The sequence below is a fragment of the Engystomops pustulosus genome, chromosome 5, assembly GCF_040894005.1.
Source record: "Engystomops pustulosus chromosome 5, aEngPut4.maternal, whole genome shotgun sequence".
Classification (NCBI taxonomy): Eukaryota; Metazoa; Chordata; class Amphibia; order Anura; family Leptodactylidae; genus Engystomops; species Engystomops pustulosus.
Genome location: NC_092415.1, coordinates 148,624,605 through 148,647,871, shown reverse-complemented (window position 1 = coordinate 148,647,871; position 23,267 = coordinate 148,624,605). Strand labels below are relative to the sequence as shown.

The 23,267-nt window shown below is 39.3% G+C and overlaps 1 protein-coding gene across 9 annotated transcripts in view; it reads left to right on the top strand.

Moving 5' to 3' along the window:
- The window catches only part of TPK1 (thiamin pyrophosphokinase 1), a 335,076-nt gene that overhangs the window by 193,132 nt on the left and 118,677 nt on the right, over positions 1-23,267 (top strand). For all 9 annotated transcript variants that reach the window (XM_072153371.1, XM_072153367.1, XM_072153370.1 and 6 more), the window contains one exon: positions 19,146-19,257. In XM_072153371.1, the coding sequence (XP_072009472.1) occupies positions 19,146-19,257 (112 nt within the window). The remainder of the gene's footprint in view (positions 1-19,145; positions 19,258-23,267) is intronic.

Genomic DNA, 23,267 nt, shown 5'->3' with positions numbered 1-23,267 from the left:
TATGGTTAAAAAGCATTTTATTCCTAAATGGTTCCTTTCCTTGGCTGCAATGTTAAAATAATCAGTTTGCCTCCTTGTTCCTGATTGACAGATGTTACTGCTGTGACATGCTGCTGTGTGGAACATTGATGGAGAGCTCTGTTAGATCATTGGACACCTAAAGGGGGGTCTGAGACCTATAAAAAAAACTGATATGTTGCCAGGGGGGAGCGCTGCCTAAAAAAAATTAACTTGTTCTTGCGTCCACGGACCCTCCCGGTGTCCAGCGCTGCCGTCTCTCTGGGCCTTGCCCCTGTTTGTTTACAGGGGTATGGAAGCCACGCTCAGACCATCTTCCGGCAGACTACGTCAACCCATCCCTACATCTCAGCACCTGATACAACACTGGGAAGTCTTATTGCAGCTTTCATGCCCCTTAAAAGGGCTATCCTTATTTCCCATTGATCCACCTACCACCCGATCTACCTTTATAGGTAGATTTGTGGTGGTAGGTTCCCTTTAATGTGCTCAGATACATATATGGGGTAGATGTTTCAAATGTAACTGGGTAAATTACCTTAGACTGATCACATGACTGAGGCACATGACTGAGAAGAGAAATGGGACATGGGAGCATGACTCGCCTCCTCTGATGCCAGGTATCTAATATTACCTGGCATCAGAAGGGGCGAGTCATGCTCCCATGTCCCATCTCTCTTCTCAGTCATGTGATCAGTCTAAGGTCATTTACCCAAGTTGATTTATGGGGATGTAAGAGAAACAACCTGTAGCTAAAAGAAGGGTGCCAGTTAGCTTATAGGGCTCTATGGGAACCTTTTGCCAGCTGTAGTGGTGAAAATATTGTAGATTATTAAGCTTCGTGCAAATTCCACTAGACTGCCCTATACTTCACCAGATATATCACAATGCTTTATGTGGGATGATCATTCATATTTTTAGTCTACCTAGTCTAATTTTGCATCTCCTATTGCCTAACTTAATATATATCTAACATTCTGTGCAAATGCAAATTCGGAGCACAGCATCACAATTGTCATGTCCACTTTCACCAAGCCATGCATCTCCGCTTGTCCACTCAAAAAAGCGATTTGTAAACTCCTTTGGGACAAATTGCACAAAATGTGGAATATCTTGGAGCTTTTATACCTAACAAAAATATTTATATTTCATGAAAACAAGCTCAACCAATTTAAGAAAGGATTGAAATCGTATATTGAACAGCATTTTTAATGGGACAAAAGATCAGTACATATTAAACAGAGGGGGAAACAAACACACAAATAGAATGGTTCATGAAGCAAATATTGATTTGGGCTAATAGAAGTAAACAGTCTATAAGACAATGCTATTTTGCTACTAGCTGCAAGTAATAAATCACAATGTGAAAACCTGACACTGTACTTGTACTCAAACAATTGCTGTACTGCAGCCAAACACATAGGAAAGAATATTAATAAATGCAGTTTTAAATGGTAAATGCCAGGATCCAAACCTGGATCTGTACTTTAAACGTGTATACCTATTAGAGCAATTAACTACAATAACTCCATAGACATTACATTACCAATATATGTAAAGGTACCTCTTCCTACATGTGTTTACATGTATGTATATAAACATTAATTAAATATAATTCACTGTTCCATATTTACTATACAATATTTTGCTTTAGCTGTTTAATGTTATCTGTTTTTTTTAAAATCTACTTTAATTTACAACTCTTACAAAAATGTAAATTTCTAAATGTAATTTAACACCTAAAATCCAACCTATTATGGGTCTTTTTTTCTGTAGCTATGTTTCTGTAAGGGTACATTCACACGCGGTATGCCCGCCGTGTGCTGGAGAGGAGGAGGCGGTGACCCCTCCATAGAAAGCAGCGGCACACGGCCTCATACTCGCTAAAAGATAGAGCATGCTCTATCTTTTTGCAGTGTACGATGCGGATCGGTGCCACACATGTATGGCACCATACCGCCACCGGGCCGCCATTGCCATCTATGGGGACGTATATGCAGCCGCAAATTTCCGGCCGCATCTGCGTCCCCCCAGACGCCCATGTGAATGAGGCTTTCTGCAGGACAATTTGGCACCATTGTCAGTAAACTAATATAATGATTATCATTAAAGGAAACCTGTCATCAGGAGCACACATTTTGGCCCAAAGACAAGTCCCCATCAACTTTGTACACAAATTATACAAATTCCAAATCTGTTTTTAACATTAATATTATTGAAGGGTTAGAGAAGAAGGAGAGAGCTAGCAGAGCAGAGAGGAGATAATGATGATGATGGCACCATGGACTCTGATGCCTCAATGTAGTTAGCCAGGTATCTTTTATCAACTTTTAAAAGTTAGTGCAGTATTGTTGAAGGGGTATTCCAGTAATAGGCATAATTCATATTGATTGCGTCTGCCAGGAAAGCAATAGTATCTTACTGGAAGACGCAAACGAGGCCAGAAATTAATGAAGTAATTTATAATCTTAAACATACCTATCAATACGAAAAAATTTGAAAGAAAGCGGCACCCTTAAAATACAACATTTTGAGAGCAAATGGGAACAGTGGCAGCAATATGCAATCTGAAACAATCTTGCATTATAGTATTTTCTTTTCCTCTTCCTTTTTTTCCTTTATCTGGGGATATATACACATGGATCAGACCTATTTATGTCTGGATCTCAGTACACATTCAATTATCTGGGTTTATAGATGTATTATGTATGTACTGTATATACACTGTTTATGCAATCAATATATGTGTATTGAAATGTTAATTATTGTAAAACTCAAAAATAAATTTAAAAAGAATTAACATTCAAATAGGTCATTATTATATAAGCTATTATTTTTAAAGCCTTTTATTTTTAAAAACAAGGCAATAAAAAGCCAATAAAATATTGGATCCTGCCAGGGGAGCATAAATCAGTAGGTCAGTGTGCTTGGTTTACAATCGTTGATACTGGTGGTAGATTTCCTTTAAAATGTTGTTCTCCTTAAAAATATTGTGGACATACACTATGATGGAGAATTAGAATGCTACTGGCCCTTTAATCAGTCCATTGATTTTGTTCCTGTGGAGGAAACCTCTGGTCACATGTCCTGCACCTGCCTTGGCGCACCGAGCATGCACTGCTTTGAATGACATGCATGCTAGGAGTTGCACAATGATGTTGCAATTAGGAAGCAGGGACGCCAGATGCATTGAGTAGGCAGAGCAAACAGCAATCAAGAGTTGGGGTTGCCGGACTGCTTGGAGGAGCAGCCCTATCTCTTTGACTGTGTCTTACAAAAGTATAATAGATATATATATATTTTTTTTTATTATTCATGCTGCAACCTAGAAATATGCTACAAAGACCTCCAGGGGACATACATATTACAAAAGAAGCTACCTGGGGGTGGGGGGGCTGGGGCAACTAAGTGTGGTGACAGGTTCCCTTTCAGTTCTGAATAGGTCAGGTATTGTATGGCACGGTAACTGATGCAACCTTTGATAGAGAATATTTCATAGAAAGCTTTGATCCATTCTACCGTCAGTTTCCCTCTGCCATGGGGGAGAAAGCCTGTAGGAAATATGATGGCAGAGACAGACATATACATGGTGTAGCAAAAAGGTTGGGATGGTGGACTATCTTGCGAAATACACATTGCATCAAAAAACGTAATGAACGTGTCAATTATTTTTCAAAAATCTATACAAACCCAGCCCAAACCCAGCTTGGAGGTGGGGCAGGGGCCAACTTCAAAATCTTAAATGGGAATCCCCTTTTATATTACAGATTTGGATTCCCCAGGAAAAATTACATTGATTTAGTCTTTAGTTGCACCTGTATTTTCACCCCCTTTGGGTGAGGTGGGGGGAATCTAATTTTTTATGTAGAAAGTACAATCCGCGTAACCCATGCCTCTCACACATTGTAGAGCTTGATTAACTCTTTGCAGATTGGGATTTTTCTTATTGCCTACAAAGTTTTCAAATGTCTAATTCTAAGCATTAAGTGCTCGACTCTATGGGGGTCATTTACTTACCAAGTCCTGTCGCGATCCAGCGGTGCGTTCTCCGACGAGGATTCGGGTCTTCCGGCGATTCATTAAGGTCGTGCGCCCGATGTCCACCAGGTGTCGCTGCTGCGCTGAAGTCCGCCGAGGTCCGCCGGAGGTCACCCACCTATCCCCGGTACATGTTAGTGATAGATTTAGCGACACAATTCGTTTTTTAAATTCCGAGGTTTTTCCACGGAGCCCTTAGTAAATGACCCCCAATATATCTATTTTCAGATTTTGGTTCTGATGTATTTATGGAAATATTCCCTTTTTCAACATTTCGATTTTTGGCCACTACAGCGCCATCTGTCACCAAAATTGAAAAAGACTGAGGTCACATTAATGTAATTTTTCTGATGAATCCAAATCTGCAATCAAATATGGGGGTTCCAAGGTGGTGGGGGAAGGGGGGAGAGTTTGGTATAATTGGATAGATTTTTAAAAAAAGTTTGACACATAGTTTTACTCTTTTGATCTGATGTGTATTTTGCAAGATATGACAACACTCAAGAAAAGATGGGATGCGTACAACATGATGCGTACAACTTATTTAGGAAGTTGGGGCTCATGTTTGAACCCTAATGTTCGCACGTGTTCAGATACGCATAATTAATATGGCACAATAATAATAAATAATAATAATAATTTTTTGAATATTAAATACAATCTTTTTTCTTTATTTTTTTTCAAATTGTATATGCACATTGTGAGATATGGTGTGTCACCCTTGTTTTGTTTGTTTATTGCGATCTATCCTACATTGTCTATTGGATACAACAACTATGCTGAATGTTGCAACTATATACCAGTTAGTGGCGCCGTCTTTTTTCTTTTATGACTATCCAGCAATGCGTAACAAATTGGGTCTTCATGTCTTTATAACGTCGCTGCTTGCTTATGCTGATATTGATATATACTTTAACTCAGCTGCGACCACGTAGAAATATACAAATTATCGTAATTCCAGTAACTGTGCTGTACCGTACTACTCCTGGTGTGCTCTATTGAACCTAACTGTGGCTATATAGAAGTATATTATATTGTTGTTTTTTGATGTTATCACTTAACATTTCAAGATATCGCAGATCTAAATCATACCTTTATTTACTCACCTAACATGGTTGATTAACTTTCCTAGATGGGCATGCTTTACTGGTTTTTAACTGTATTGTTCTTTTCGATCATGTGATAAAACTTGCAGGAAATGCCATTGTCAGTCGTCCGCTCACGTGATTACCCACGTGATCGGAACACTTCCGCACATGCACGGTGCACCGCGTAGAACGGCGGCACCTATCTATTAAGTACTAGAGCCGCAGGTATGTGTACTAGACCAATCGTTTTCATTTACCTTATATGTCATTGTGGGCGGGGCACACACGCTGGGTATTTAACAGGATGCCGAAATTCTCAAATCACTTACCCCTGAGGAAGTCACCAGTTAGGTGACGATACGCGTGGGGTCTGCTCCACATCCCTCCCCGTCTGACCTGGCCTGCCTGTTCCATTGGAGTCCACCTTCGTCTGGATAGATATCATTCATGAACTGTCCCCATGAGGGGCATTGCATTCTCTCACAGGCAGCCCTTCCTTGAGCACCAGGTTATCCTGCATTGAGCACTTTTTGCTACCCAAATTTTCCTCACTCATACTTGTATTTTGGATACCTGGTGCTTTTATGTATATAGTTTGGTATTTTCCTAATTGTTTGCATTGTCAGTACGTGGGAGGGATTTCAGGGCTTATTTGTCCCTGGCAGCCAGATACACCCCTAGGGTGTGTATCTTTTTAAGTGTTTTTATTCTTTTTTGTCCTGTGTATATTTGTTTTTGTTATTGGAATTAATAAATTTTGACTTAATTGTTTAGTCCCTTGTACGCATCCCATATTTTCTTGAGTGTTGTCATATGTTATATTTAGGGATGCGTGGACATCATTTACACTCATTCTTTCAGTAGTGCCTGCTCCAATTGTAGTTCATATATTTTGAGAGATATTCCATCACCAGACCTTTTTGTTACACCCTGTATGAACACACAAACTTTAAATTTCCAGGGTTACAGTATGGGAGTATATATACTACATGCTTATTTTATGTCCATTCAGTGATATGGTAGTATCATATTAGTTGTCAATTATGATGTACTATATAATCATATATGTTGTAGTTCTCTTTTATGGAATTTCCATGTATGAAACAAAACTCCTATAACTTTCATTCCATAGAAGCTTGATGTATAAATCATTAGTGACCCAGTAAGTGTTTGCAGTAAAGAATAACCAACCCAGTGTTATTCTCACCCCTTACTCAGAAGTGAGATTCAAAACTGACAAACATCAGGTTCAATTCTCAAATGCTGCAAATGACCCAGTTAAAATGCATGTCTATCCTCATGGCGCGTTTCCATTCACTGTGTTTCCATTGCTTTATAGCTCTGTATTTTGATGAAAAGCAAAACACTAAAATTTATGGCGTATTTGAAGAAACTCATTCTAAAGTCACAATCTTGTCTGATGTTAAATATTTACATTCTATGCTTCCTGCTTCAGACTTTCCCTTTTAAGTTAAATTTTGTGGAATAAAACAATGTCAGGACTTTTTGTCACTAAAACTGACGAGATCCTTTAGAAATAAAAGATAGCTGTCCACGGGAAACCACAGTTTCTTTTAGGTAACAAATATCTCTCTTTTCTAAAAATCTTTCCAGTGATGTAATTTGACATGACAGTTCCAGGGGGTAGGGTAGCCTTTGAAATAATATGCTAGATAATGAATGGCATCTTTTCAGAGGTCAAAAACAGCACTTCAAGGGAGTTTATGAAGACAGACACTTTTACCTCCTAGGATGACAGTTCTTATAAGTGGTATTAATGATGCCTGGCATATAATGTCATTGCAACATGTGTTCACTGAACAGCCGTATAGTGGTAAGTCATTTAAAAACAAAGTAAAAATATTTTGCCTTTGGATTTAGTAAGAAACTTTTTAAAGTGTTCAAAAGTTGATGCTTACAATTTGCACATTATTTCTACTTTTGTGTTTCTATTAACCATGCTGTGTATTGGGTACCGGGAAAAATGCAGTAAACGTAACATTTTCGTGTGGGCTCCATTTTTACAGTGCTACAAATGACCCCTGTATTTTATTCTTTGCAAAGCAGTCGGCTGTACATAATGTAGATACTGTGTGCATGCACCAGTGCTTGCTAGAGCTTGGTGGCGTCCCTGGCTCTTGGAGTCGAGACAGGGAGGGTGGGGGGAGAACTTTGAATCACGCAAGATGCGTGCATAATTATGCTAATGAACAAGTGCCGAGCGCCCTCCGTGAGGAGTTCCAAAGGGTCATTTGCATATTTCGCTCCGTAACTTGGCCTGGAGGCTGATAGGCTTTGAAGGGCGGGGTGAGGAGCACTCACCCATCGTTTCTTCTGCACCCAGCCACATGGTGGCACCAGAGTGGACCAGTGTGGACCAGAGTGGGCACACTTTCTTGTGAAAGAGGCCTGCGAATGACTAATATCAATGATTAAACAAGCATAGCTGATACTCTTCTAGCTAGATATCAGTCTTCACTGCCCATCCTACTCTTTAGGGAGTGCATTATGAAATTGTCAGGTTTTCCTGTGTCATAACAATAGCTTTAAGGGTCCTGCATGCTATCAAATTTTGCCAATCCACATGAAGTACACTGTAAACTGCCACAGATTTTGGGTGTGGAGAATTTACTGTGCATTTGAAAAATATTTATCACCCTTCCAATCTTCATCTAAGACTGTTAATATTTCAGGCTGTACCTGTATTGGAGTTACACACTTTCTTCCTGTGCTTCAAGGTGTTTATGGAAGTTGAAATGACTGGGGTTATTTACTGTCCAGTGTTACAATACAGCCATATCTAGATTGACTGCAGAATATTAGAGCTTTTAAACCTGTAAACAAGAAATTTCACTATTAAACGACAATTTAACACCTTCTGGATTATTTTCTTTTTGTGGCTCAGTGTGGTTGCATCTAACTTTGATAATCAACTTGGAAATTACATGCTAGGGAATAAAAGGAACATATTCAGGAAGTTCTTGGTCCTCCTTCAGACCCTTGCCAAATCACAACCCTGTAATCCGGTTACCCTACAATCAAACCTGGTTCAACCCCATGGAAAGTTGAGATGCCACAGTACAAACTTTATGTTGAATTTACAAACACAGCTTATATGATTCTTTCTCATACTACATTTATTTTCAACTATTATATGCGTTATATAAACATTCCATATGTGCACTGCAAAGGATCTCTTCTCAGAATTGTGTGTCCCAGTCACTACTTTCATACTACTAACAGAAGATCATCTCAAGGGACTAGAACCTTCTTAACTGTTATCATTTCTGACAACTAACCAATCATGGTCTAATCTTGACAGTAGAGGACACACAATCTTGTACGAAAGACAGAAAAACTATCCCATATTTCCCTTGAGAAAACATTGCAAAGAAATATTGGAGTTACAGGTCTATGTTGTGGTAAGGTTAAAATCACATGCAATAATCTTTAAACATGCAGCGTGAACAACAAGAAACCTTTATTAACAAATCAATCACTATGGATTATGGGTAAGTTCATTTACTTGGGATAAAACCGTGTCCATTAAATTGCCATTTTATGTTACTGGATTGTACTTTGTAGATGTAGATGTTTTTGTAAATGGGTTAACCAGAAAACTAAAAAAACTAACTGGTACAATCACTGTTGTATAGCACCTATAGTTAGTGTTCTTTTTTTTGTATGGATAAGTGGCATAACAGGCCTTATGCATGACAGCCCATGTCTGGATGTCCGTGTCAAATGATTATTTTAGATGAAAGTTCATTTGCAAATGGAGGGGGGGGAGATCTTTTTCTATCAGCAGATTATTTTCCTATAACAGAACTAAGAATATATAGAATGGGGTATATAGAACTCCAAGTTGCCTGATTGTTCATCTTTCCTTCTCCCTCTATATCACCCATTGGGGTTAAGTTGTGGAAGTGTCAGGAGGCACCATACACGTTGATTCTGAGGATTTACATAATGTATATCCCTGACTACATACTCAGGAATGCCTTGCCAATAACTAGTGACAAAATAAAGATTTATTAAGATGAGGTGAGTAACTGACTAAAGTGTTTTAACGTGAGCCCTCTCCATGCAGCACGACCCGACCGCTGCCGTGAATACACGGCGGGCGGTCGCGAACTGGTTAAAAGAATATTTTAATGGGTTTGCCAATGAAAGAAAATTCTCAAATTCCCATCCCCTAGTGATCATTCTAACCCCTTACTTAACAATTTTTCGCAGTTTTATTGCTGTTTTAGCTCCTATCACTCCCTATGCTGGTCAGTGTAAAATTCCAGAGTGTGGGCAGGCACTTTTTAAGCAGACACATTGTGATCCCTCTAGTGCTGTGAGATGTTGGTGCTGACAATGTGGTTAGATTATCAGGGTACAGGTTTATATACACTTTCATTTAGCTCCTAAACATTGTACTAGTATCTGACAAATAGAAAGAGAGATGAGACAAATCAGAGATGAGATGATCAGATCCATGAGATGCATGTTACACCCAATTACATTCTCAGCTCTGCAACATCTCAGCCATAACATACTGTCAGCTCTGCAATGTCTCCCTTTCCTGGACAAAGACCTTATTTGTCTGTAGCTTTACTCTCCTCACACTGCTGCTGTTTGCTGGCAGGAAGTCTATCTGCCTTTATATCTGTGTAATGATGTATTTTCTGTTAATAACAGTGAATTAGAGAATGTGTTATTTTGTTATCCTGGGTATATTTAAGAATCTTATCTTTGTGGGAATACCCCATTAACACCTTGATTCAGAAGGGCATGTTTAGCTGTGTCTAAGGAATTTTCTACAAAACCTTCTCATCTTTCCCAAAAGCTTTTGTAGTTTTGAGAATCCACATGTATACGCCTTCCTATATACACTAAACATGCAAATCTTGTATTGTTATAGGCTTGGATTGCCAATAACCCATTAGATAACTGTTTCCTTACATTGTAACGTTAAAGATACTCAAGTAAAAAAAAAAAAAAAGCTTAATGTGGTAAAAAGTTTACTGTATATTGTTTATTTCTAGGACTATTTTTTGGGATGTTTTTATTGGTTCAATTCAAAGCTTGCATGCAGAGATGAAGTAAAGCAACACACACTGTGCCAGTGTGAGTGTCACCATTGTAACTTTTTCTATTTCATCTGGAACATAAAGCTCTTCTAGAGAATATAAAGGGAGCGTTTAATTGGTAACCTGATTTGCTATTTCTCTCCTGCTGTGCCATTTTTATTTGCACTGCAGAGCCACGGTGACCCAGTGATATGTTTGCAAATGTTTTCATTGTTAAACGTGAAGCCGATGTATAGTTCTGTATTATTTCAGCATCAAATGGAGATAAAACTGTTGAATGACCGTGGAAGATTTGTTGTGCTGAGATCTGAGATTCCATCTGTCATTTTGTGAATACTCAGCAAGGACCATCCACCTATTTTATTTACAGCTGTTTGAACCCCCAAAGGCTGGCATGACAGTCGAGGCTATAGATACTGAAATGCTTGGCAAAGACCCAGGCAGGTGACAACAAGTACCTAAGGCAACTCTTTACAGCCTCCTGTCTTGTCACTTCATGTGCATTGAATAATACAAAAGTAGTTTTGGAAAAGGGCACAAACAAACATACAGCATCAAACAATACTGAAGATATGTGACTGATCAAAAGCGAAAAGATCAGTTTGAAAAGGATTCTTTTAAAAATAGGAATCTTGAGAGCATATCTAATTCATTTGCACAGACATGTAATTAATATTAATACTGACCTGGTTTTGGGGGACTGGCTCCGAACAGGAGCAGTACAGGTTCTCACAAAGGTGGAATTTGAAACGGCAGTCTTAATATCCCCCCTCCCCGTCAGGCTTTTGCAGGCCGGATATACTCTTACTATATGCGGATGCAATCTGGCAGCTCAGTTCAGTTTAGACCAGATTTGACCTGGCAGTGATCTCGGCTTCAATGGAGACTATAGTTAATATGGTGGGCTGCGGCATTCACACACCTACTAACCCTCCTTCCTTCCCCAGCATGCCCAAAGTAGCATGCATGGCAGAATTCTAACAAAACTGTCATACGTAGAGCTTTATACTTGCAGACAAGGCATAGTAAATTACCCCTACAGTGTTACTTTTAACCCCTTAAAGGGGTTGGTCACTTTTTAATAAATCTGATTTATTAGCTGTCTCCACATGTATATCTACCTGTGTCTTTGTCTCCTGTGAGAGCCTCAGCCTTTCCCTGTTATCCACATGCTGCACATTGCATCTCCACACAACTTCCTGTTTCTCAATCCTTCAGTACGTCTGTCATGACAGCCTCCAGCCTCCTGTCTTTACATATCAATGCAGAGTGCACAGAGAGTCTTCATACAGCAACAAAGGAAGCATCAGGGATGTTGAATCACTTGGTGAGCATTCAGGGATTATAATTATTAAGGTAGTAAAGTCACATAGGCAATTCATGTTAATAAGTGGCCAGCCCCTTTAAGGACCAGGCTATTTTCATTTTTTTGCATTACCATTTGTCACTTTACAGTTTACAGAACAGTTTTCAGTTTACAGAACTTGATTTTTATGGAAGAAATTGTCCTTCCTAGTAATTCCCAGTAATTTCAGATTCCATGCTGGTTATTGGGAAGCTGGAAAAAATACAAATGCGATGTAATTGTAGAAAAAACACATTTGCACCACATTCTTGTGGACACAGTTTAATGGTTTTCACTGGGCGCTCAAAATTACACCTCTTACTACTTGGGCCCATATTATCACGGGGATACCTAATTTATATAGGTTTAAATTAAAACCTTTTGTACAAAGAATTGTTTTATTAATTTGCCAATCATAACTTTCTCATCCTTTTTTCATACCTCACCGAGAATGAGCGCTTTCATGGTATGTTGATGGATCAGCACTTTTGTGACACGGCGATACATAACATGTTTTTAGGATTTTATTTATTTATTTTTTTATATCAGTTCTAGGTAAAGGGATCGATTTTGAATTTTTAAAAAATTTATATATATATTATTTTTTTTTCCTTTATTATTATTATTATTTACTACTTTTTAGAGCCCTAAGGATACTTTAACCCTTTGGAGTTTGATCCTTCCTACTATGTACTGCAATACGACAACCAACCATACGACAACAAGATATGGCCACGGCATACACACAGACATGACACCAAAAATACTCATAAAAAGTAAGACTGCATAAAAATGCACACATATTTCAACAAATGTATATATCTAATATACACATTATACCACCAACGATTTTTAAAGTAAGACGCATATATTTGTGCATTGTTATGCACAGTCTCACATTTTATGAATTTTTGTGTTTCACGATTGATGCCTGTGTGTATGCCACGGCCACGGCTTGTTGTTGTATGGTTGGTTGTTTCACAGCCCTTTTTCACGTATATAAAAATAAAGAAATATTTATTATAATGCCATGGTTGCAATAGTAGTGGTTCATATGTGGACAATATAGGATCTTATGGATCTGCACTTCTTTTATATACCATATATACTCGAGTATAAGCCGAGGCCCCTAAATTTACCACAAAACCTGGGTAAACCTATTGACTCGAGTATAAGCCGAGGGTGGAAAATGCATTGGTCACAGCCTCCCCAGTATATAGCCTGCTGAACCATGCCCCATAGTATATAGCCAGCCCCTGCCCCCCAGTATATAGCCTGCCAGCCCATATCCCCCGTATATAGCCAGCCCACTGCCCCAGTATATAGCCAGCCCCCATCCCAATTATATAGCCAGCAGCGGGGGAAGCCAGAAAGGTGAGTTTTGTTATATATTTTTTTTACTTAAGTATAAGCTAAGTTTGAGTTTTCAGCACATTTTTTTGTGTTGAAAAACTAGGCTTATACTCGAGTATATGTTGATTTTGTACATGCGTAATTTTTAGCACATCTTGAATATACACTCACCGGCCACTTTATTAGGTACACCTGTCCAACTGCTTGTTAACACTTAATTTCTAATCAGCCAATCACATGGCGGCAACTCAGTGTATTTAGGCATGTAGACATGGTCAAGACAATATCCTGCAATTCAAACCGAGCATCAGTATGGGGAAGAAAGGTGATTTGAGTGCCTTTGAATGTGGCATGGTTGTTGGTGCCAGAAGGGCTGGTCTGAGTATTTCAGAAACTGCTGATCTACTGGGATTTTTACGCACAACCATCTCTACGGTTTACAGAGAATGGTCCGAAAAAGAAAAAACATCCAGTGAGTGGCAGTTCTGTGGGCGGAAATGCCTTGTTGATGCCAGAGGTCAGAGGAGAATGGGCAGACTGGTTCGAGCTGATAGAAAGGCAACAGTGACTCAAATCGCCACCCGTTACAACCATGGTAGGCAGAAGAGCATCTCTGAATGCACAGTACGTTGAACTTTGAGGCAGATGGGCTACAGCAGCAGAAGACCACACCGGGTGCCACTCCTTTCAGCTAAGAACAGGAAACTGAGGCTACAATTTGCACAAGCTCATCGAAATTGTACAGTAGAAGATTGGAAAAATGTTTCCTAGTCTGATGAGTCTTGATTTCTGCTGCGACATTCGGATGGTAGGGTCAGAATTTGGCATCAACAACATAAAAGCATGGATCCATTCTGCCTTGTATCAACGGTTCATGCTGGTGGTGGTGGTGTCATGGTGTGGGGAATATTTTCTTGGCACTCTTTGGGCCCCTTGGTACCAATTGAGCATCGTTGCAACGCCACAGCCTACCTGAGTATTGTTGCTGACCATGTCTATCCCTTCATGACCACAATGTACCCAACATCTGATGGCTACTTTCAGCAGGATAATGCGCCATGTCATAAAGCTGGAATCATCTCAGACTGGTTTCTTGAACATGACAATGAGTTCACTGTACTCAAATGGCCTCCACAGTCACCAGATCTCAATCCAATAGAGCATCTTTGGGATGTGGTGGAACGGGAGATTCGCATCATGGATGTGCAGCCGACAAATCTGCGGCAACTGTGTGATGCCATCATGTCAATATGGACCAAAATCTCTGAGGAATGTTTCCAGCACCTTGTTGAATCTATGCCACGAAGAATTGAGGCAGTTCTGAAGGCAAAAGGGGGTCCAACCCGTTACTAACATGGTGTACCTAATAAAGTGGCCAGTGAGTGTATGTGTATATATATATATATATGTAATACTGGGGGGGGGGGGGGTTCATTTCAAAGTATGACACCTCCTTAGTATATGACTTTCCCTCGGCGACCCACACATCAATATTCCACCCACCCTCTGTCAGGAATCCTCTGTTTTCATACCTCATCCTCCTGATGTCGGCTTACTGCACAAAAAAAACCCACCGTGTCACCTCTCTACGCATTACTAGGCAGTAGTGAAGAAGTGTAGGGAGGCGATGCATGCGCAGTGAAGTCGAACGCAGGGAACACAGCAACACATAGTTATAAAACCATGTATGCAGTCTACATTACAATGTCTATGGGAACCTGTCACCTTAAAAATAGCCCTCTAGTGACAGGTTGCCTTTAAATCTACTTTATTCTCCCTATTTCTAATATTTTACAAGATATTGATCATGACCGTAGAACTTTTAAACACAGTTACTTTTTATATATCATATATGTATTCTCCCTATTTTTCACAAAGTGGCATAATGCACTAGTTTTGCTTTCTACTTTAAATTGGGCCCAGCGACTGTAATGAATAAATTCCCCTACTTTAGCCAAGTTGAAAGGTATTTTTGGTTTTGTTTTTATTTTTCTAGAAATAAACTAATTTATGCATTCTACTTATCTAATGAAAAATGTTTATGTAATTAAAAACTTGTGTTTATTAAGTCTTTTATTATGCATTTTCGTTCACTGTGAGATGCGTACTAAAGGAAGATAAAGTACGAGGCACAGCAGGAGTAACTACTTTTGGACTCTTTGTTAGTTAATTTATTAGTTCTGTACAGAGTTCAGTTTTGTCTGATGCTGTAGTTTGTCTTATTGATCTACTGGGGACAACCATAATCCCTGACACTACTTCCACCCCCTTATTTTTCTCTATGCCCAGTGGATGTATTTTCATGGATACATTAGAAAATACAGCAATTTAGAAAATAATATAAAGAGAGAATTTTTCCACAGAATAATTTACTATTTCCTCAGGCTGGTGGTTTTTTTTTTTAAGATAAACAGTGTAATGCATCATAAGACAGAGGTGCTGTGCATACAGTTGCTATTAGGAATGCTTGACTAACCTTTCAATAAAATTTAAATGTGTAATATATTGTTTGTAATTGAATCGTAAGCCTACCGTATTTTTCGGCCTATAAGGCACACCTCTGATAAATGCCTGCTTAGACATCTAGGTTCATATATATGGCGCACTGGGGTATAAGGCGCAGGATCAAATGCAGTACCTAAAAATGACCAGCAGGTGGCAGACCTGTGCACAGTTCAAGCTAGCTACACTTCCTGGGAAACTTGTCTTCAGCCTGTCAGAGAGCTCCGATCTCAGAGGTATGGGCTGCTGGGGGTTAATGCAGGGTGATGCAGCAGGGGTTAAGCGGTCCCCCTCTGCCCCTTCTCCTTCCCTCCTCAGCCAGGGTGTTATTCCTGTGGGGTTCCCTGTGGCTCCTTCTCTTTCCCCTGTTACAGGGCTGCCAGGTATGGGGGATTTCTTACTGATGATAATTGCCTCATGGTCAACACTATGGCAGCTCCGGTATAGGGGAGGGAAGCAAGGGGGCACTTCAGGAGCTAGGAACCCTGTATACTGTGTGGGAAGGTGCAGGAAATTTCTGGGGATGGAGCTATTAAACACTTGTAAATGTACAGTACATCTTGTCTGTAGTACATTTCTGTATAAGTTCATATATAAGGCGCACTGGCCTATAAGCAGGAAAATACGGTATTTCATTATATGTACTCAAAACATTGATGCTTCACTCTTGATTTATTTTAAATAAAAGTATACATAGTAACAGGACACATTTCAGCCCGCCCTCAAACATACTGTATAGGTATAGAACAATACAAGCAAACCAGTCTCTTCCTATTGACGCTACACTATCGTGCAACCTTCAGCTAGTGTGTGATGCAATCAAAGGTTGTCTAGAAAGTACAATAATTTATAATATGTTTCTAGAGGATGAGAAAACATACATAATGCACATATATTGTGTAAAATAAAAATCAGACTGTACAATACTGTACAGAAATCATAATTAAGCACTAAAAAAAAATGGGGATTAGAGAAACTCATGAATATTAACCAATGTTAGTAATGTTTAAATCCCGATTTAATCCAGAGGGTTCCAGAGTGCCTAATGTGTGGTTCCAATATGTCTCACGACAAAAACGTTGTTCAATATTACTAATGTGTCTAGGTAGCTCCACACCATACCATTACATACAAGGGGAAAATATAGAACATGTCCTATCATTCCATGTGTGCATGGCCGTGTTCCGTGCATCTCTATGGAGAGGGGACAACCCCTCCTCCTCTCAAGCGTGTCGGACGTATGCCCCCCCGACTATGGCTGGGCAGACATACATTCGTTTGAATTTACCTTGTGAGTGACTAGATTTCTCTACTCTGCAATTACCAGCGCTACCTGCTTGTGCACCAGACTTCTGAGTGCCATCTGTTACTCCTTAATAACTGGTGGGTGGAGAAAGCCTGCTCTGAAGTCTCCCAAACTTCAAAAATAAAAGGCAGAGTACTATCTGTTCCCTCAGGTTTATTCAAATGGCTGTTTTGTGTCTAAAGTTATGGAGTCTATATTGTAGCCACTTCCAGGTCTCATGGCTCAAACTAGCAGGGGACTTGTGTTTTCTCTCACTTAGGAGCGGTAACAGGATTTTGGGATGTTGTAAGGAAGAACTGCACAATTCAGTAACAGGCTCTTTAATTTTTTTTTTTTACTCTCAGCACTTTATTCCTCTCAATCCATCTTCTTTTCATGGCACTGAAACTCGGCACCTTCTAATATATTTAAAAAAATCTTTTTTTTTTTCTACAAGGTGGAAAAATTATTTTCAAAATAAGATAATAGGATATTTATTACAATTTTGTTGCTACTTAGTCACATTTCCTTAACAAGTATGCAAAGATAATGCTTGAGAAAGAGAAATGGATCCTGGAACTGGGATAAAATAACTCTTCAATGCTTCTTTAGCCAACATGTTTTGGGCATACAAATCGTGTCAGCTTTTAAGTCTGTACGCAGCCATGTTTTAATGTAGCCTAATAAAGCAATGGAGGATTTTTTAGCCCAGTGCCAGAATCCATTCTTCTTTTTGAAGCATTTGTTCTGTTGGCGTCCGAACAACCAACCCGGTTATACGGTGTTGGGATATTATCAGTCCAATCTGCAGGAAGGAGAACTCTCAGGGGTGAGTTGACTTGGATTTTTCTGCTTCCTATGGAAAGGAAATGGCAGTAGTACTTAGATGAATCACGCCATGCCATTTAGGAAGTCTACAAGTGCCATTTATTTTGACATATTTGATCTATTTATAGAGATTGACACATGACCCCATATTTTCTGTTGTGTTGCCATTGGACAATATTTTCTATAAACTTTAATGTTCAATGGGATTTCACAGCTTGTCCAACTGTGTATTTTTACTACTGAAGCCAATTCAAAATTAGTTCTGTATAGAAAAGAAAAATCCAGAGAGATCAGCAATTTGTTAGAGTAGGTGAGCCTTAAATTATTGTTACTGAGGAACTGGAGTTACTTTGAAACAGTAGTGGGAATTCTTTTCATCAATCAAATTTAGATTTGCCCCAGTTATACAACAACATGACTTTTATAAATAATCCCTTTTGTACTTTGGAATCAGTTCTATCGTACTGGTTTGTACAACTTGAGTTTAAAAGCAAGAGCATGTCGGAAATTGCCTATTCAAACAGCAATTTCCCTGGTAAAGAGCCAGCGCAGGTTTTAAATGTGACTGTTTGATTCCACATCTGAGACTAATGCTGTTGGAGAGATTGTGGCTCAACAGGTGAGTCTGGATATAAGAATCAATTTATTTTTAGATGACAAATGTAAAGCTTTATATTCAAAGGGATTGCATCCCTGCAAACCTCTGCATGATAAGTTTACGAGTGGCAGGGTTGTATTAGATAAGTGGTTTCAAAGCAAAAGACAGTTGTCATCGGTTGAAGGGATTTTGAGAGTAACATGAAACTTGTTGACTTAATCAAGTTAAACAGGCTGTCGATGGGATTCATCTGCAATTTTTATAAACACTTAAAAAGAAAACACCTGCAAAGTTCCTATTGCAGCTAATTCTAGCTGGAGTCCTATGAAACAAACACACCGACCAAACAGCCAAAGAAATAGAATAAGGGACTTAGAACATCCAATCAGTCAATTAAAATAGTCTCAATCATAAAAATCCCTTGAATCAATGCTGCCATGACACATTTTGAGCCATTGTAGCTATTATGGCATATAAACCCGGCCCGTGTCAAGCGATCAGAGCATCACTTGTTCAAGCCAACCTGTTAGAAAGTAAAAAATAAAGTTAAAAAGACTTAATAAACTTTTTCTAAGAAAAATAATTAAAATAAAAGTCCCCTAAACACAAACGTACCCTATACACGTCTAATAAAGTAAAAACCACAATCACCAAAAAATCGACGCGTCCGTAACAACATTATTGGACCCGCTCAGTGTACACCGTAAAAACAAAATTTGAAATAATTCTATAAATTTGTTAATTGTTTAACCATTACATTTATTTCTTATTGTGCATTGGTTGTTTTGATAACTAACATGTTTAGGACAGTGATCCCGTTGGCAGATTGATGCTTTATTTTTCTCATTTATTTGAATGATATTTTCCATATTTGTGTTTCTTTATATTACATAATATGTTCCCAATGGCATCATAAAATATGATTCATGTTTTCAGCATGGTTGCATACTGTAAAATGTATAACTATTCCATTTCTTCATGTGATCTTTTGTTTTTGTAATAACTTCAACAGGGTAAACACAAGTTACATGTGGCGACAGGAAAAGAAGGAAAATGGTGCGGCCTTATTCCGGTGGGATCACCTTGCAACTGTGTTACTACTACTGGCCTTAAATGGAATCTCTGTGAGTAAATTTCAAGTTGCTTTGTATAGAAAACTATATAAAGGATAAAAATCATTAACAGTATTAAAGTATTTAAATGGGCTTTCCCCAAGTTTCCCCAACTTTTATTCAATAAAGACCGACATGAACCATAGATCATTTACCAAGTAGTTACTTCAATTTGTTGCTAACCACTTTGAGCCCTTAATCTAGAAGAACATGACTATGGTTGACCCATGCATCATGAACAGTACAGTGGGCAGAAGACTGATCACAACACAGAGGACGCTACTCAGCATCATAGTGATGTATGATGTAAGGAGTTCCTTCTTCCTTGCAGTGCCAAACTGTTATCATTATTTCACTACAGTGAAGTAAAGTCGCTGAGATTTGCACATTGTTATATTATAGAAAAATCCTTTTGTGTGAAGGGCTGCATCTTTGCAGCATGGAATACGGAGGTAAAACCAGCAATTAAATAGTTAAAGTGTATGCAATGTGCTGTTTGATCGAAGATAAGATGTAGTTTGTAGGTTGTAGTAATATAAACTACAATATCAGTGAATAGGAACGGACTACATTCACCCATTATTGTATATAGTGCTTCTACTTTATTTTTCTTGAGTATCTTCAAGGTGTTCATTTGAAGTTCACTGTGGTGGGCACCCATTCTGTGTTGCTGAGGGTTGTATGAGATGCAAATAGCTAAAACAGTCTGTATATATACCACATCCATAGAGCAGAGAGGGAGGGGCTGAAGAGGATTGAAAATGACCATGTTACTAGTGATTGGAAGTCTGGCTCTTCTTAGTGAGCTGGATTATTAGGCTCTCCGCTTACTTAGAATTGCCGGCTCTTCTGGCTCCTGAACGGCTCCCTATTAAATATACAATAGGGAGCCTCATTCCAGCTAGTCACCCCACTCCACTTTTAACCCAATTTTATCAGGTTAAAGGGGGCATGGTGAGCCCATTAGAGGCAGGATTAAGTGAGCTGTCGGCTAACTGAAGGGAGTCAACTCCCGTCGTTCATGCAAAGGAGCCTACTCTTCCTGCCGGCTCATCAACAACCCGTCGCTTCATGTTACAGCTTGATAAGGTGTTAAGAATCACACAGTGGGATGGAAGATTCATAAAAAACAGATATGCCTCACCTGTTATTTGCAAGAGACTGTCGGAGATATACTGTACATAAAGTAGTTTGTATCTGGTTGTACTTGTACTGTACTTACAGTGGTGTATCATCTGAATGTACTTGTACTGTACCTAGAGTGATGTGTATCATCTGAATGTACTTGTACTGTACCTACAGTGGTATGCATCATCTGGATGTGCATGTACTGTACCTAGAGTGATATGCATAATCTGGATGTACATGTAATGTACCTAGAGTGATATGCATCATATGGATGTACGTGTACTGTACCTAGAGTGATGTATATCTTCTGAATGTACTTGTACTGTACCTATAGTCATGGCCATAAGTTTAGAAAATGAAACAAATATTATATTTTCACATTATAGTTTCTGGTTTTTATGTGTGTTTGTCAGATGTTTTTATCACATACAGAAATACAAGTGCAATCATATGATGAGTAATAAAAGCTTTTATTGACAGTTACAATGAGTTAATGCAGCAAGTCAATATTTGCAGTGTTCACCCTTCTTATTAAGGACCTCTGCAATTCTCCCTGGCAGCTCTCAATCAACTTCTGGACCAAATCCTGACTGATAGCAGTCCATTCATCACAATCAATGCTTGCATTTTGTCACAATTTGTTGTTTTTTGTTTGTCCATCCGTCTCTTGATGATTGACCACAAGTTCTCAATGGGATTAAGATCTTGGGAGTTTCCAGCACATGGACCCAAAATCACTATGTTTTGTTCCCTGAGCCATTTATTTATCACCTTTGCTTTATGGCAAGGTGCTCCATCATGCTGGAAAAGGCATTGTTGATCACCAAACTGCTCTTGGACGGTTGGGAGAAGTTGCTCTTAAAGGATATTCTGGTACCATTCTTTATTCATGGATGTGTTTTTAGGCAAGACTGTGAGAGAGCCGATTCCCTTGGCTGAGAAGCAACCCCACACATGAAGGTTGCAGGATGCTTTACAGTTGGCATGAGACAAGACTGGTGGTATCATTCACCTTGTCTACTCCGACCAAGCTGTTTTCCAGATGTTCCAAACAATCGAAAAGGGGATTCATCAGAGAAAATGACTTTACCCCAGTCCTCAGCAGTCCACTCCCTGATGTTTTTTCTGGAGAGAAGTGGCTTCTTTGCTCCTTTCCTTGACACCATGCCTTGCTCCAAGAGTATCCGCCTCACAGTGCGTGCAGATGCACTCACACCTGCCTTCTGCCATTCCTGGGCAAGCTCTGCACTGCTGGTAGCCTGAAGCTGAAACACTTTTAAGAGACTGTCTTTCTTGGGCGCCCTGGAGCCTTTTTGGCAACAATGGAACCCCCTTAAATTCCTTGATGATGCGATAGATTGTTGACTGAGATGCAATCTTTCTAGCGGCGATACTCTTCCCTGTTAGGCCAGTTTTGTGCATTGCAATGATGACTGCACGTGTTTCTTTAGAGATAACCATGGTTAACAGAAGAGAAACAATGATGCCAAGCTCCAGCCTCCTTTTAAAGTGTCCATTGGTGTTATTCTTAATCATGACAGATTGATCTCCAGCCCTGTCCCACACCTGTGTTAATGGAGCAATCACTGAAACCATGTTAGCTGCTCCTTTTAAGGCAGGCCTGCAATGAACTTGAAATGTGTTTTGGGGGAAAAAGCTCATTTTCTAGGCAAATATTGACTTTGCAATTAATTGCTATTAAGCTGATCACTATTTATAACATTCTGGAGTATATGCAAATTGCCATTATAAAAACCTGATGCAGTAGACTTTGTAAAAATTAACATTTGTATCATTCTCAGAAATTATAGCCATGACGGTAGAGTGAAATGCATCATCTGGATGTACGTGTAATGTACCTAGAGTGATGTGTATTATCTGGTCCTGGAGCTGGTGTCCCTTGGGCAATGGGTTGTTTCAGTGATAATTATTGTATGGAAGTGTGATGGTATTGGCAAGCAGAGTGGCTGTTGCAGATGCAGTCGTATCATAGTCACATGTGCACACATTGACGAAGTGGGGCACATTTACTTACCTGTCCCTGTGCGATCACCAAGGTGCGTACCCTCGACGAGAACGCACAGCTGCCGCGATTCACTTACAACATGAGCCCGAAATCCTGCATGTGCCGCTTTCCCGGTCAGGTCCGCTGGAATTCACCATCTTCTTCCCAGTGCATGTAAGTGCACTATATGCCACACAATTTTATAGTTTTATCCCGCAGTTTGTCTGAATTCATCGGATCGTCTGACAGCACACCCTCCGATTTGTGTTGCGTGAAAGACGTCATGATTGCAACCCAATCAGATTGCGTGCGAGAAAAACCCCTGTTAAATGCGCTGCAAAACAGAAATTGTCGTGAAGCCCAGCGGAAATGCGATCCGTGGACCCTTAGTGAATGTGCCCCAGTGTGTTGTTTGCCCTCTATGTGTGCAGTCTTCCAGACATTTTCCATCTTGTTGCCATATGACCTGTCCTTATTACTCCCACAACTCTAGGTATCGTCTGTGATATTTGTAAAACAAGCTCAGTGGCTACCCAATGTATGGAATTTGTATTATAGGGTGTATATATACTAGTTCTACTAGTAAACAAGAGTGCCTAAAAACATGGCAATTCTTATTATTGTATTTGTTCTTAAATGAAATACCAAAGCTTAATCCAATGTTAATAGCCAACATTTCTGTACTATACTATCTTAACATACAAAAACATTGAACAAATATGATTTTGTTTTTAGTTTTAGAATGGATTATTGGATAAACTTTTCACAGTTATAAATCAATATTTGTCATCACCCATGTCCTCTCCCTCCCATATACTTTACCTTTGGTTACTTTCTGCTTGCTTGATGGTCTAATGGGAATTGGGGGGTCTTGACCTATTCTTTTAAT